This window comes from Lichenostomus cassidix, chromosome 1Aa, assembly GCF_008360975.1.
Source record: "Lichenostomus cassidix isolate B80296 chromosome 1Aa, HeHo_3.0, whole genome shotgun sequence".
Taxonomy (NCBI): Eukaryota; Metazoa; Chordata; class Aves; order Passeriformes; family Meliphagidae; genus Lichenostomus; species Lichenostomus cassidix.
In genome coordinates, this window is record NC_139480.1 from 55,543,296 (window position 1) to 55,557,555 (window position 14,260).

At 41.2% G+C, this 14,260-nt stretch overlaps 1 protein-coding gene across 11 annotated transcripts in view; it reads right to left on the minus strand.

Moving 5' to 3' along the window:
• Nucleotides 1–14,260, minus strand: part of SOX5 (SRY-box transcription factor 5) — a 283,017-nt gene that overhangs the window by 29,355 nt on the left and 239,402 nt on the right. For 7 of the 11 annotated variants that reach the window (XM_085049154.1, XM_085049153.1, XM_085049152.1 and 4 more), the window contains 2 exons: nt 6,408–6,585; nt 1,600–1,772 (listed from right to left, as the gene is read on the minus strand). In XM_085049154.1, the coding sequence (XP_084905280.1) occupies nt 1,600–1,772; nt 6,408–6,585 (351 nt within the window). The remainder of the gene's footprint in view (nt 1–1,599; nt 1,773–6,407; nt 6,586–14,260) is intronic. The other 4 variants (XM_085049155.1, XM_085049151.1, XM_085049157.1 and 1 more) reach the window with 1 other exon arrangement.

Here is a 14,260-nt window from a genome sequence, read left to right on the forward strand (position 1 = left end):
GAATGCTTAAATATTTGAATATAAATTCCTTTGTGCTTGTGATCACTTCTTCTTATATCTGACACTCTGCTTTTCCCTTTTCCCTTCTGGTACTCTTCTCTGTGAAATGCCGTAAACATGCTCTATCCCTCTCTTTCTTTCTCTCTCCCCACAGCAGCACCCTTATTCTTCTAAAAAACAGGGTATGTACTGCCACATACCTATCACACTGACCTCTTTTTTCCTTCCCCTTGCTCTCCAGAAAGTGCATGAAATTGGAGTAATTTCTACATCACTTACACCCAGGATAGGCTGATGAACAAAGTACAGTGGTGAGAGGCTCACATGTACATTTAACATTCATTACCCAGGCTGCTGGCTTCTCACAGCTTATTGATCAAACTCCATCTAAAAACAGGGAAAATGGAAAGCTATCCAAATTAGCAATCTGCTCATTCTGGACAATATTGTTTGACTCACAAGCTTCCTAGGATGACTGGATTTCAAGTTTCTGCTAAATAGCTGATCATTTTTATTCAATCTATTTATCTGCCTGTCTCAGTGAATTGCACAAGACCTTATAGGAGAAGTGGTTTCAATAAAGTGCAGTTGACACCAAATGTGACAACGGGGATCCTCGTACTGCACAGCGGCGGCTGAATCACCTCAGAAAATATTGCAGGGGAGAAGAGGAACGGAGGGGAAAGCCTTGCTGAGCACACAATGCTGAGATGCTTGCCAGAGCTGGGATGTATATCTCGGGTGGCACCATTATAAGGACAGCTCACTATAAATGTGGCAGCAAGCACTGGCAGGTCTATTTATCCTCCCTCAGCCAGGGCAGTGCACAGAAAGACATCAGGCACTTCCAGGGAAAAGCAGCAACTCACAGCCTCGCTGACACACACGACACTTACAGCACACACAAATTTGACTACAGAATATCCACGTTGTGGGTATTTTGTTATAGCACAGCTTCACAGGCCAGTCCAAAAGCAGGAGGTGCAAGGCCCATGCGTTCTGAGGCCTGTAAGTTTCACTGCAAATATTCGGGGCAGTTTGTGTTGTCAATTCTCCGCTTTTTCAATTTTGTTAAGTCATCTAACGTGACATGACAGTGCTACATTGCAATGGTCACAAAATATCATATATGACAACCTCACAAGGCTAAATGCCCAGAAGCTGAGCCTGAGTATCAGCAAAGCTTATGTTCCTAAAGAAGCTTGAATATTTTCAAATCCAGCTCATCTCACAAACACATGTAAGCATTTCCATAAAGCAAGATTTCCACTTAGACCCAGAGATTTCCAAGATCACCTTCTCTTAACACATGTTGACAGGCTGGAACAGAGAATGAATTAGTGGCCTCCAAAGTTCTTGTGAGGGCTTTAACTATCTCTGCCTCCTCCCCACTCTCCCCCAGGGGTCTCTGGGTCTCTCTCATGTCATCTTTTGGTCGTGGCTTTCATTTTGCTTTTCACTTTTTTTTCAACTATTCCGTTTCCAAAACAGGGAAGGAAAAACAGAGTAAGGAGGAAGAGAAGGGAGGAAGAAGCGATTCCTGTGGGGAGAGGCAAATGCACACTCTGACCCTTAGCAAAGGGAGCCTGGGAAACTCACCTTTTCTGTCCTGCAGTTATTGAGACCCAGGCTGTTCACCACTGCCACCTTCCCATCCAGCACCTGCTGCTCCCTCCGAAGCTGCTCCTTCATCTGCCGGGCCTCCTGGATGGCCTTGGTGACAGCATCGTGGTCATTTAAATAACCTGACGACGTGATAGAAGAAAGGATGTCTTAAAAAGAGAAAGTTACAAGAAAACACTTTAGCTTTCATCGGTGGAACGCAGAGTTTATCATTATTAATGAGAAAGAGTTAAAAGGCAATGCCCACAGACCCATCCGTGCTCTGCAATTCTGTTGTTGTTATGATAGAGCCACCTGGACATAAAGCACGAGAACCCTCGGTGCCAAAATCGTCGTCGCTGCTATTTGATGCCATTAGTTTCAATATTTCCCTGACACTGCAGAGGTTAGCCCTGCGGTTTGTGTGCAGCAGGATGTAACCAGATCAGAGTTAGGGGAAGCTTTGATCACGGCAGCAATCCCAAACTCTTAAAAATAGACCGTTTCATTCCTCCCCTTCTTAAAACTTGTGAATACATTAAAATAAACCACAGGTGGCGGTGGTTTGCTATAGATATGAAATGCATAATGGCTGGGAAGAGAAACCTCATCCTCTGAATGCTCCCCACCACCACCTGTCATTCACAAACGTATAAGAAACCGCAGCTACACAGACCTACATCCCCACTCCTATTCATGCTGCTAATAGTAGGTCAAATGTCCACTGTTTTGCTGCAAATTCACAGCCTAGGGCTTAGCCTTAGTAGTCACTGAATTATTTCCTTTAAAATGTTACAAGCATCACCGGCACAGCTAATACTATTTAATTTTAAATGTGACACTTCGTCATTTTTTTTTCCTTTCGCGTACTGTAGATTATACTTATTATGATCTGCATGCGATTTGTAGGATAGAATACTGATGGGAGACTCCAAGCCCCAGTCTATTTTTCAAATATTAAAGGAGAGGCTAATATCTATCAATCTCCCTCTCCCCCTCCACATCCCCACACGTGTGCACACGCACACACTTCTTTCTGTCTTTTAACTAGGGCATAAAAACGGCATAAAATGAATCTGTAATATGAAATTGCCCAGAAAAGGGACTTCTGTTTGTGACATGAGGCTAAATCTAACCAGATCCATTGGTGAATTGTGACAGATGGAGGGACTGTGAGACAGAAGGCAGGCACTAATCACACACAAAATGACCGGCTTGCCTCAACATGTTCCATGGATTCCAGCAAACTTTACACCCTAATCCATTTTTAGAACAAAAAACATCTGGGCCATAAATCCTCTAATCTGCCAAAACACGCTATTAAATCCCATGATTTGTTGAAAAACACTAAGATTAAAGAAAGGAAATATAAAATGGCTAACTGCCGTGTTAGGAAAGTGTTATTAATACTCTTTCTTTGTCTCAATTATGAATGTTCTGTTCCTAAAGAGCCTTGTCTAATCATGTCAGATTACACATCCTTGTTGTATTGCTAGACTCTTCTATCTGATCTGCTGATTGCCAAAAAACGTAGGACATTGTCTTGCTGCTTAAAACATTTCAGGGGAAGAAGCTGATGTCAGATTAGTTCAGTGCTGCGCTGCTGTCAGGATTTTACTTTGGTTTGGGGTTTTATTTTTTTTTTTAGACTGCAGACAGAGTGGGACTGGCATTCCCATCTTCCTTGGAGAGCAAAAACTAGAAAGAAAAGTTTCTGTGTGGTTTGACTGTTGTTAATTGTACTAACAGCTAGCTTTTGGCTAAATCCCCAGGAACCCTGAGAGTTTTACATGAAATAACTTGATCCACGTTGCTTTTATCAAATGACCCAGTTCAGTAATTCCCAGCCAATGGAATTCCAGTAATTCCAGCTTTCCCATCATAAGGAAGAATATATTCTGCACCAGCAAAGTGCTACCAGCTGATATTACTTTTTTTTTAAAAATCTCCATTTTACCAACTTGCTTGGTTTCTTCCCCAGTTTGCATCTGTTACTGATCAACCTTGCATGTAGTCAGAATAAATTAAAAAGGAAGCAAATAAACAAACAGCAGTATTAGTGTATTAGGGCTGCTTTTGCTCTTGTCTAGGTATAATACTTTCAATGTGTAACAGAGCTGAATTTGCCTAGGAACTGGAATTCATGCCCTTCTCCAGACTATTTGGCTTTTCCTGAATACTGCTATCTTTGAGACAGTTTGGCACATGACAGTGAATAAAAGCAAGCACTCCTTATGTTTTTCAGTAGCTGCCAAGATGCTGGTGTGCAGGGAAATGATTAATATAGAAGCGAGTTGAATGTAAATTATTGTTGTTTAGGGTAGGTGGTGAATTATTGACAGAGAGGGGAACTGCATTACATAAAATGCACTTAGTTCCAAGGATTGCCAAACTAGCACAGAGATGTTGCAGATAATGGCAAAGAGCAGAGGGAAGTTGTTTCTGTTTTTAGTACACGGACATATGCCTGTTCCCAAAAAGAAATGCTTGGATTTAAAGTCATCCATGAAGCCATGACATTTGTGACTGCTCAGTCTGTAGCACAATTTATATGCTATAGGGATAGCTCTGGAAAGGGCTGTGGAGCTCTGTGCCTGAGTGCAGCTCTGCTGATCATCTCTGAGCTCTTGTCTCCCAAGGAAAACTGAACAATACCCAGACATTTCTCCATGCCATGGGAGCCAAGGAGCCTAAAGAGCTGTTTTCAGAGAATGCTTTTAACTGGAAGTTAGTGGTGGTGAAAAGCAACAGTTCAGCTGCATCCCAGCAAGGTGGGCTGTGCACTCCTGGGACAGACACTGTGCCTTGTGCTGACAGCTCCAAGGGTGGAGGCAAGTGTCTGACAAGGGACTGAGTGCTTCCCAGTGACTGTTCCTCTAGAGTGATTTATCACTCGGGATGAGAAGGTGATCCAGCTTCCCTACCACTTTAGGGACCTTTGTAGCTTTGCTGAAAATGCTATCAAAGTTTTTCACGATGTAGCTCCTGCTGGAGGGTGACTTGAAATCTCATGCTCACTTCAAGATCACCAAATAGTTCCATCAGGGCCACGAGTCCTGCTTGCTGTGACTCAGGTTGGATCTGACCTAGCAGTCACAGGAGACCCTGCAGGGTGCTCAGGAGCCTTTCCTTCTTGCAGTCCTCAATTAAAGGGTAAACCTTCGCTGGAAGTACTCTGTGTCCATCCAGCTCCCGCACCAGTCAAGGACAGCTTATCTTATATATATACAGCATGCACAGTGATACTGCTCAGCAACCTCAAAAAGTCACTTTCTATATTTGTAGCTGAGAGATATACGGCAGTGAACTCTATGTCATTAACAATAACTTAAGTATGTTATCTTTTGCTCCACCGTTTTCCATGGTTTATTAATGGTATAACACATTAATTCTTCTTACAAGAGTGACCTTTAAAGCTCCGTTCATCCTCACAGCTTTTATCCAATTACATTATCACTCATTAAAGGTACAGCATTTCAAAATCTGCATCTTGTTAAAAGAAGTAAATTGCAGGGGTTTCAAACCTATGGAAAATATCAGGTGTGTAGGGAAAGAAGATTGGAGGGGGAGAACAAGAGATGTCTTGCCACAGAGATGCAGGTCAGATGCTTAACTTCCCATCGAAATGTGATGTTCCCTCTACTTAAGGACAAAAAATCTAACGTGAAAAAATTGAAATTCGATGCATTGTGCGTGGAGAGCAGCAGGGTCAAGCAAATTAAAGATGGAATACATTACTACGTACCACAGTTAAAGAGTGTAAGGTTAATAACAATACAGACATTAACAATTAGTAATGTGATATTTAAAAAATATTTATATAATTGTAATGTGTCATACCAAATAAATTTTACTGCATAGCACTGCTGTATCAAAGACATAGCTTCTGATAAGTTTGACCTATGCCTCCTTTTGGGGGTTTTTTGTGCTATCCCTGAAAATGTCCAGGCAGGAGACGCTTTAAGAGGAACACAACAGACAGCAGAAAAAGTACATCTGCTTCACTTAATTCCCAAAACAGAGCTGGATTTACAGAATGAAATCTTGATTCAGGTTATACTCAATCACTTCATGGAATACAAAATTTCAGTTACAAGGATCAAGAATGGGCTGTACACACATTTTCCTTATACACACAAAGAGCAGTCCCTTTAACGTATCAGACTCATGAAATCTCCACTCAGACTGTTATTATTTAGATGGTCTTTAGGCCAAGACATAGTTTTAGCAGGAGGAAGAATTATCACTGCTTTCTGGAACATTGGTGAAAACAGTCAGTCAAGATTTTTTGCATAGAACATCAAATCTGGGGTTTTTTTGAATGGATCTGGTGATTTTTTTGCTTAATACACCAAGCTAAAATAATATTCCATTCAGCATTTGGACGGACTAAGGATTAAACTTGTAATTTTAGAAAGATGTAGAGTTTTAACTTTCTTTTTGAAAGTTTATCCATCACTTCTGGATGACATAGTACAGTATTGCAGGTCTTCATTGCCCACCATTAGACAGATCACTGTCTTTAAAGTGTGCCATTAAACAAACAGCATTTATTAACTTCTGTGAGAAAGCAGCATCTGAAGTAACACAGCTCTTTGTTTTCTGACTCTGTAGAAGTTAAGACACCCTTCTTGAAAGGAAAGTCTCTGCGAGTTTCTTTGCCGAGACCAACCAACTGGAGTATTATGATCAACTTTTGACAGCTCCTGGCCAGTGGCAAATCCAATCCCCTTTCCATCCCCTTTTCCCCCCCTTAACGAGGACCTATCCCTTATTATGGGTGGGATAGACACGACTGAGCTCACCTATTGTGTTGGCTCTGGCCGAAGGACTCGCTAATGTTGCTGGCACGGAGGACTTTAGCGAGCTGGCCCCGCTGTTTATTCTCAGAGCTGGCATGTGAGGAGAGGTGGGGGATGTGGGAGATTTGCCATCAGATGTCTTGGGTTTGGCTGAAAGGTTCAGAGGCTGGGCCACTTCATCCTGCGTCAAGCAGAGGAGAAAAAGGAGTTATCACTCAAGTGCTGTTGGCACAACACTGTCCAGGCAAAGGCAGAGGTTTCAGCTCATGTGAACTTCTAAACCTGAGAGGTTATGTGATATATATGAAGATCAAATATGATACCATCTTGTCACTCCAGCTCGGAACTGAAATGACTGATAAACTGGAAAATTAGTGTGACATGATCAGAAAACATCATCCATTTGCACTTTGTATGAGAGTTGTCTCTCAATACATTGTTCCCATCAACAAGACACTTGCTTCTATCGCGAAAACCAAGGGCAATTTTACAGTTATCTTTTATTTTAAATCTTATATTCATTAATGAAGTAAAAACTGAAAAGCATCTTCACTTAAAACTCAGTCACCACTAGCCAAACTGGGCAAACAAGTTTAAGTGAATAGGGGTTCAGTTGGGTCTTTTTTTTTTTTTTTCCATTTTTCTAGTGTTTTATTTTGCTTTAACTTGTACTTTCCCTGTAACTTCCCAGGCTTAGAATTCCACGGACAAAAAATACCATAGGAAATAAGTACTTCTCTTCAACCTTAACAAAATCTGCGAAGATAACATGAATAATTCTGCCCATAGCCCTAGATGTTTTTATCTTTCGGAAGGTTCTAGATTTCAGCAATTATTATCCCTACGTGAAAACAGAAAATTTGGGTGACATGTTTTGCAGGGTAACTAGCATTATTCCTAAACCTGGCTTGATTACACAGAGTGACAGTGCTATAAAAAAACATTAAAATGCCAAGTAATGTATTTTTGTTTGACCAAAGTAAAATACAATTAAAAAAAAAACCCAGAGATGAGAGAAAAGGATTTTCAACAAGGAAAACATTTTAGAAGTGATTTTAACTGACTTTTAAATAAGTAGAACTAATGGATATGGTATTGGATCAAATCATCACGTAATACCTTAGCTCTTCTCCGACACCGTGACTTAGGGAAGTCATCCTTTAGCTACGAGAAGAGTTCCATCAGACAACTGGGTTTCAGCTCTAGGCACCGAAGAAACTGATTCTGATCTCCCTGTATTGCAAGTATGTTTAGTTTTATAGAATTACTCCTGACAACAATGCAAAGCTGAGCGAGATTAGAGTCGTAATGTTTGAGTGTTTTACTGTTGCCACTGAAGTATCTCTAACTATCCTGTGACACTGATTCTTTTCCACAGAGGGGCTTGTGCTGCAGTAAAGAAGGAATTTTATAGCTGCCTATTGCTTGTGGAAGGATGATGTAGATGTCTCCAAATACAAGACAATTCTGCAAAGCATGGTCATATAACTTTTCCCTTGCCTCTGAGCTAAGCACCTTTGTTATATTTGAATATATTTCTACATTCGGTTATATTTCTATGCAGTTTTGTAATAATCATAGCAGATAAACATTATCAGAGGCATTGTGGACAAAGCTGTCATCATTAAAGTGATGTTGAAGCTGTCCTAGAGGCAACTTGTGCATAAAATAAATGGGAAAAAATCAATGCATAAAATTGCCTTAGGGGCTTACATACTATACTCTCAGAAGTGAATTAGGTTCCTAGATGGCAGAGTTCTGTTGATCTTCTAGGAGATTTAGGCTGCAGGGTTAAAAATGTCACCAGTAAAATCAGTATTTGCTATTTTTAGAAGGGATTCATTACTTTATAGAAATACAAATCCATTGTATTAGAATACAATAGATAAAAATAAAGATAAAATAAAATTAGAATAAAATAGAATACTGGCCAAATGGAAGGGGACTTTCTCTGCTGTTCCCTCGATTTCAATTAAAAAAACTAAAGAAATCTCACAGCAGTCCAACTGTAATGTTGTGAAATCAGCACTGAGGTAGCTGCGTAAAAGTTTTAAGCACAAATGAGCCAACAAACCAACCAAACACAGTGACCTTGTGCCAGACAAGCGTCCCTGAACAGCAAAGTCATGTATTTGGAAGACAGATCAAGAAGCAGAGCAAACCTGCCCACACTCCTCAACCCAAGAGGGGTTGCCTTCCACCTCCACTGGATTCATGAGCTCTGCCACAAGGTTCAACAAAGGAGCTAATCGGTGTGGGATGTGGCACTGAAAGGTGCACTGTGCTCCCTGCCCAAAGGAGATCTGACTGAGCACAGCCCTGGAAACAGCTCTCACCCTGAAAAGCTTGGGTTCCAATGTGCCTCCTCTGCAGGAAAGGCTTTTTTCAATCTCATTCTTTTGCCTCAGTCCCTCAGCTATCCTTGTCCCTATAAAGTTAATTTCCTTCCCTCCTCTTGCTCCTTCTCCCTTTTCTCAGCTCTTCTGTTACCTTTTTTTAAATCCTGGTGTGAAGGCAAGTTCTTGTTGAAGTCCACTACACAACAGTGGTTCTGATCTCATTTAATGCAATTTAGAAACCGAGGAGCTGTTTTTCCCCATTGCAGACATCCAGCAATGAGGCTGTCTGTGTTGTAACTATTCTTGGTAGTAAGAATGCTCTTCTTCATTCAAGTCAGCACAGCCTTCTCTGGAGCCAAGAAATATAAGGCCTTGTGGAAATAATAGAAGTCGACAGTTCCAGAGCTGATAAATGTCATTCCAAATTGCCCCTTCATTCACTTTCATTGTGTGTTCAGGCTAATGGTAAATTAATCGGAGGTCACAGAAGCTTGGTTCTCATAAAGGAGGATAAGTAAACAATTTTCAGCTATTATATGTATTTACAAAATGATATTACTTCACTGTTTGGTCTTCATAACATTTTTACTTCTGCTATTTCAAACAGCATTCTCAAATCCTCGCTGGAAGTCAAATGCATTAAAAATTCAGTCAGACAGTTTAGAAATCCTACATTGCATCATGAGTTGGTAATAATTTAAGTAATTTCCTTTACAATAGTGGAACTACACTGATTAATTCCAAAGGACTCCAAAAAAGACCTGGGGGATAGGTAATAACATACAATTGCGTTAAGTGTGAAGATGACTGTTAGGATCTTCACTCCTATAGCCAGTGAAACATTTTACTCTTTTCCCTCTTTGCAGCCATAAATTCAAACCCCTCTGCTCTTCCAGCTTAAATCAAGAACTATACTGTCTTCATTATTGATCTGAGCCTGTGTAACCACAAGAAGAATTAGATGTTAGTCTACTTTTATATTTTAACTATAAAATCTCCCAGCTAACATTCTGCCACATTAGAGATTAGCAGAATTCTCTCGCTTATGCCAGGGCTGTGTGTAAAACAGCTCAGGCAAATAAGAGACATAAAAGATAAAAACCAGATGTAGCATCTTCTCTTCAGGTAGATGGTATCTTTCAACAGCCAGGAGATTTGATTTTATGCAGTGGATCACAGAATCCAGAACTATTCCTTGCACCCAGTTTTTATTAGAGAAAGTATTGATTGGTCCCTTCTTTTTTTTGAAATGCAGCTATTCTAAGATGACATTGATAAGGTGTGGTTTTTCTCCCAAGCCAGTATTTTTTAAAGAGTTGAAGTCAAACATTTATTTATATATCAGCCAAAACAATTAATGCTGAGACTAGAGGACGTTAAGACTCAAAAGGCTTGTAGTAATATAAACACAGATGTGATGAAAGTAAAATATAATCTTGATTAAGGGTTATGAAATGGCTCTTTTAAAGTAGCACGTTTATCTTACAAAACAAAACACATGCACACACAGAAAATAAATGTAGAGGAGAAAGTGAAAGCAAAAACACGTGAAGGAGGGCTAACAAAATGTACCCACAGAAAGCAAAGCACTGGTAAAGAGATTCCCATCCCTTGTATCACAGCAGTGCCAGAACATTTGCTGTTTTAGGGAGAACTGATTTGCTTCCCAGGACTGGAAGACTCATTAACCAAAACTTGAATTCAGGGAACTTTAAATCCTTGATTTGTTCTAGATTTTTTTCCAGGTTGATCTCTAGGTACCTGAGGAAAGGAAGAATCCTTCATCTACACCAGCATTTGGGGGGGGGGCGGGGTGTGAATAAAATATTCAAGAGGTGTATTTTGTAGGCTTCACTCAACCTGGATTAATATAACTTTGAGCTGTCATATTTTAAATGTTAGACACAGAAAACCTCTGAGTTTAAGTGCCTGACATGCAACACATAAACAGAAATGCTGCTGGCAAGTTGAGTGTGCATCACACTGCTTTTATGAGGTTTGCATGGTCCTTTGAAAAGGTAAAATGCTAGGTTAACACAAAGTGCTTATTAACAGGGGAGGAAAAAATGAAAGAGAGGGAAAAGGAAGGGATTTGGCCACAGTCATACAGTGACAGCGGCAGAGCTTCAGACAGACCCAGGAATTCTGACTCGCAGTCACCAATCTTGAAATAGTTGGCTGAAATGGTGTCTTTTCTAATCTTTCCATCATGCTGTCTCTATTTACTTCCTCCTAGGATAAAAGGTTAATTCATCTCTATGGAGAACAGATATGGAAAAAGAAGGGGATAAAATCTGATTTTGAGAAACTCTCTAAACCATTTATTAAAAATGGCACTATTTCAACACCAAGGGCTGAATAAAAGACTGACTGATAGCCCAGATGAATGAACCAGTCTCAGAGAATGAAAAAACGGTGGTGTGGGGGTGGGGGGTGGTGGTGAAGAACCCAGAAGATTCATTAGGATGTGATAATCTCTCTCCTTTTCACATATTTTAAGATTAGTGCACTATTAAAATACAGTTACTGATTTATTGTGCTGTCATTGAAAGCCAAGTGCTGGATCCCACTGTGGCACACGCTGAAGGTCCAGGTTGCAGGGTTTATTACAAAATCATGAACTACTCTGGGTATCATCTGACTGGCAGTACAAATGTGCTTAAATGACCTGGCATAAGCACAGCCCAGCCTGCTCTGCTAAAGAGGCTTTTCATGACCTCTGGGAACACATTCGCCACGTCTTGCTGCCTATTTAAATGACCTTGACAGTACAAATTACAGCCAAATAATGAGTTAGAAATAAGAAGCCAGGGAGGGGGCGTTTCCTAAAAGATTGTCTCTGCCACCTCACCAGAAACAAAGCCTCATTCCCCCACCCTGGTTCTGCTTCCTGGAGATCTTCCTTTCAATAGAAATGCAAAATATGGAGCACTTACTGGCACGTCTGGGGCAGAAGACAGTGATGCTATTGTTGCCCACTGAACAATGCAGCCACTCAGTGGCTTATCCATTCAGCCTCCTGCTTATCCAAAAATGTCTAACCAAAACACATAAGGAACCGAGGTGCAACAGCAGAGATGCAAAGAAAATCCTCTGGAATCAGTGACCCTCAAGACTAGAGTTGTCCACATATTCAAAGACTCTGGCAGCTTCCTTCCAATCCCCTCCCCTTCTTCTGAAGCCACTCATGGTGAAACTATCAGTAGTGATAATAAGAAGCCAAGAGGTAAAGGCAGTTGTGAAACATGTTGTATAAATGAATCATGCTGCTGATATTATCCTCGCTGATGAAATAATTGTATTAAATTAAGCAGGGATGCTCACATGACAGGATGGGTGAATTAGATAATGCTCATCTGCAGCTGTACCTCCTCCTGCCACATTCACAAATTTTGATTAAGAATAATGTGTCCCTTCCTGCAAAGGTGGAAATTTCTCTAACTACACAGAAAAACAGATAAGAGACATAAAACTAGGTATCTTGGTTATGATGTGGTAAAAAACACAACATGCTTATTTCTCAGGCTCAAAGAAGTCACTTTATCACATTCTTGCCCACAAGTTTCAGCACCAAAAGTAGAAGGCATGACTTGACTCTGGTTAGAATGGAAAAGGCACTGAAGACAAGTCTGATGGCAGGTATGAGGAACAACTCTGGTCTTTCCTTCTGATTCTGCAAAGTGCACAGACCTTAACTTCTGTGATGGTGCAGAAACATCTCTGCGTGGAGTTTTTTCTATATCCAGAGCAGGTTTTTTTTAATGGTGCTGCTCTGTCTTTTCCTGAATGAGTTTCTCTCAGAAGGCAGATACTTTCTGGAGTCAGAGCATGTTATCCAACCAAAGTCAATGCTTTACTAATACTGCCCAAATACTCTTCTTCATGGGACTCAAAACAAAGGGGGAAACTGAGCTGTCTTATACGTCTGACAATTATTCTTTTTGTTCTCCGGTCTGCTTCTTATAGGCAACTACTCAATGAATAAATTACTCCCAAAGGCTGATTTATCCACTGGGAGGATTATTGCACAGTCTCCATTCTTGGTCCTGGAGAAAAGTGGAGCAGGAACACCGCAAGTTAATCTGTTTTGTAGCACTTGGGACAGAGAGGACTTTTCCCCAGTCCTCTTTTGCAACATGAGAGACTCTCAGTGAGGATATTTTCTGGAGTCTTGTTCCTCTGAGAGATCCCTAACATCCTCCCCTTCCCCTTTTCTTTACGGGAAGCCTAGTTGCCAGGAAAGAAGTCAGCAGTCACAACTAATTTGCTGCCCTGGAAACCCCAAGCTTTGATTTTGCCTGGCCTGCACGTTGCCACAGTAAAAACCGGAGAGAGCTGCATGGTTTTCATTTTATATTCGGCAGTGCCATTTCCCAAATTTGTGTGCAGGATTACCAAAAAGATACAGGAAGAAGCAAAGAGAAGCATGCAAAATGACCCTGTTATGAACGTGGCAGGTCCTGGAAGATTCCTTCCCCTCCACCCCACAACCTTGGTGTGCAATGCACAGCACTTTCTCTATAGTCCCTATTCTATAAGCCACTGAATACTGACACTGAAATAATAGAGGAGAAAATACAAAAGAAGCCGAGGATCATTTTAGTCCTCCTGCCATCTCAGACATGGCAGAGTGGGACATTTCAGCTGCAGGGCAGCCCAAAGCAGTGTCTGGGGAGAGAGCTACAGAACTGCTCTTCAAAGTCTGTATCCAGTGGGGACCTGGGGGAAAGGCCTTCGTTTTGTGCAGCATCTCGTCAGACCACTGCACACAGAAGCAACTCTTTAAAGGTCTTCAGCAAAGACAAAAGCTGCTCTGGGACCCTGCCCTTTGGGGTCTTGAGCAGCTCAAGGCAGGCTGCTTGGCCAACAGAATACACCAGGGCTTGCAGCTTAGCAAAACGAACAGACTGCTATGTGTTTACCCAAAATCCATTTGTTTAGTTTCACAAACCTTCAGAGATGCATCCTCCTTACCACACTCGCAGCTTCTGGCTGGCTTTGGACTGTCAAAATGCCCAACCATCCTTGTGAACTCTGCTGGTAATCTCCACAGACAAATAGCACAATGTGTTTGAGGAAAGCGGCCAGCATGAGATTTCTAGGCTAATTTTGCTTGAACGTGAGCTTTCAATCTCACCAACCCCTAGGGAAACCTGATGGCTTATGGATGCTCATCCCAACCCAGATCCAAACTTTGAGCATTCATTTTCATCCACACAGAAGATAATTACTGAGTCCTATCACCATTACTCCTCTACTTGGGTGTTTGCTCTCCTGTTTGACTGGAACCAGCAAAAGTGAAGAGATGCTCACCACACTGCTGAGGACCCAGTAACTGGATTTTCAGTACAGCATGAAACAAAACTGCAGGAACAAAGAGCTTTTAGCATTTACTTCCACCTCATAATGAAAACTCCTCTTCCCATTCAGCACCTCTAAGTGAGTGAAAATTTAACTCAGTAGCCTCATACACAAAAAAGCCTCAGTGAAGCTGCTTCTGAGCAAATCTTGCCAGGT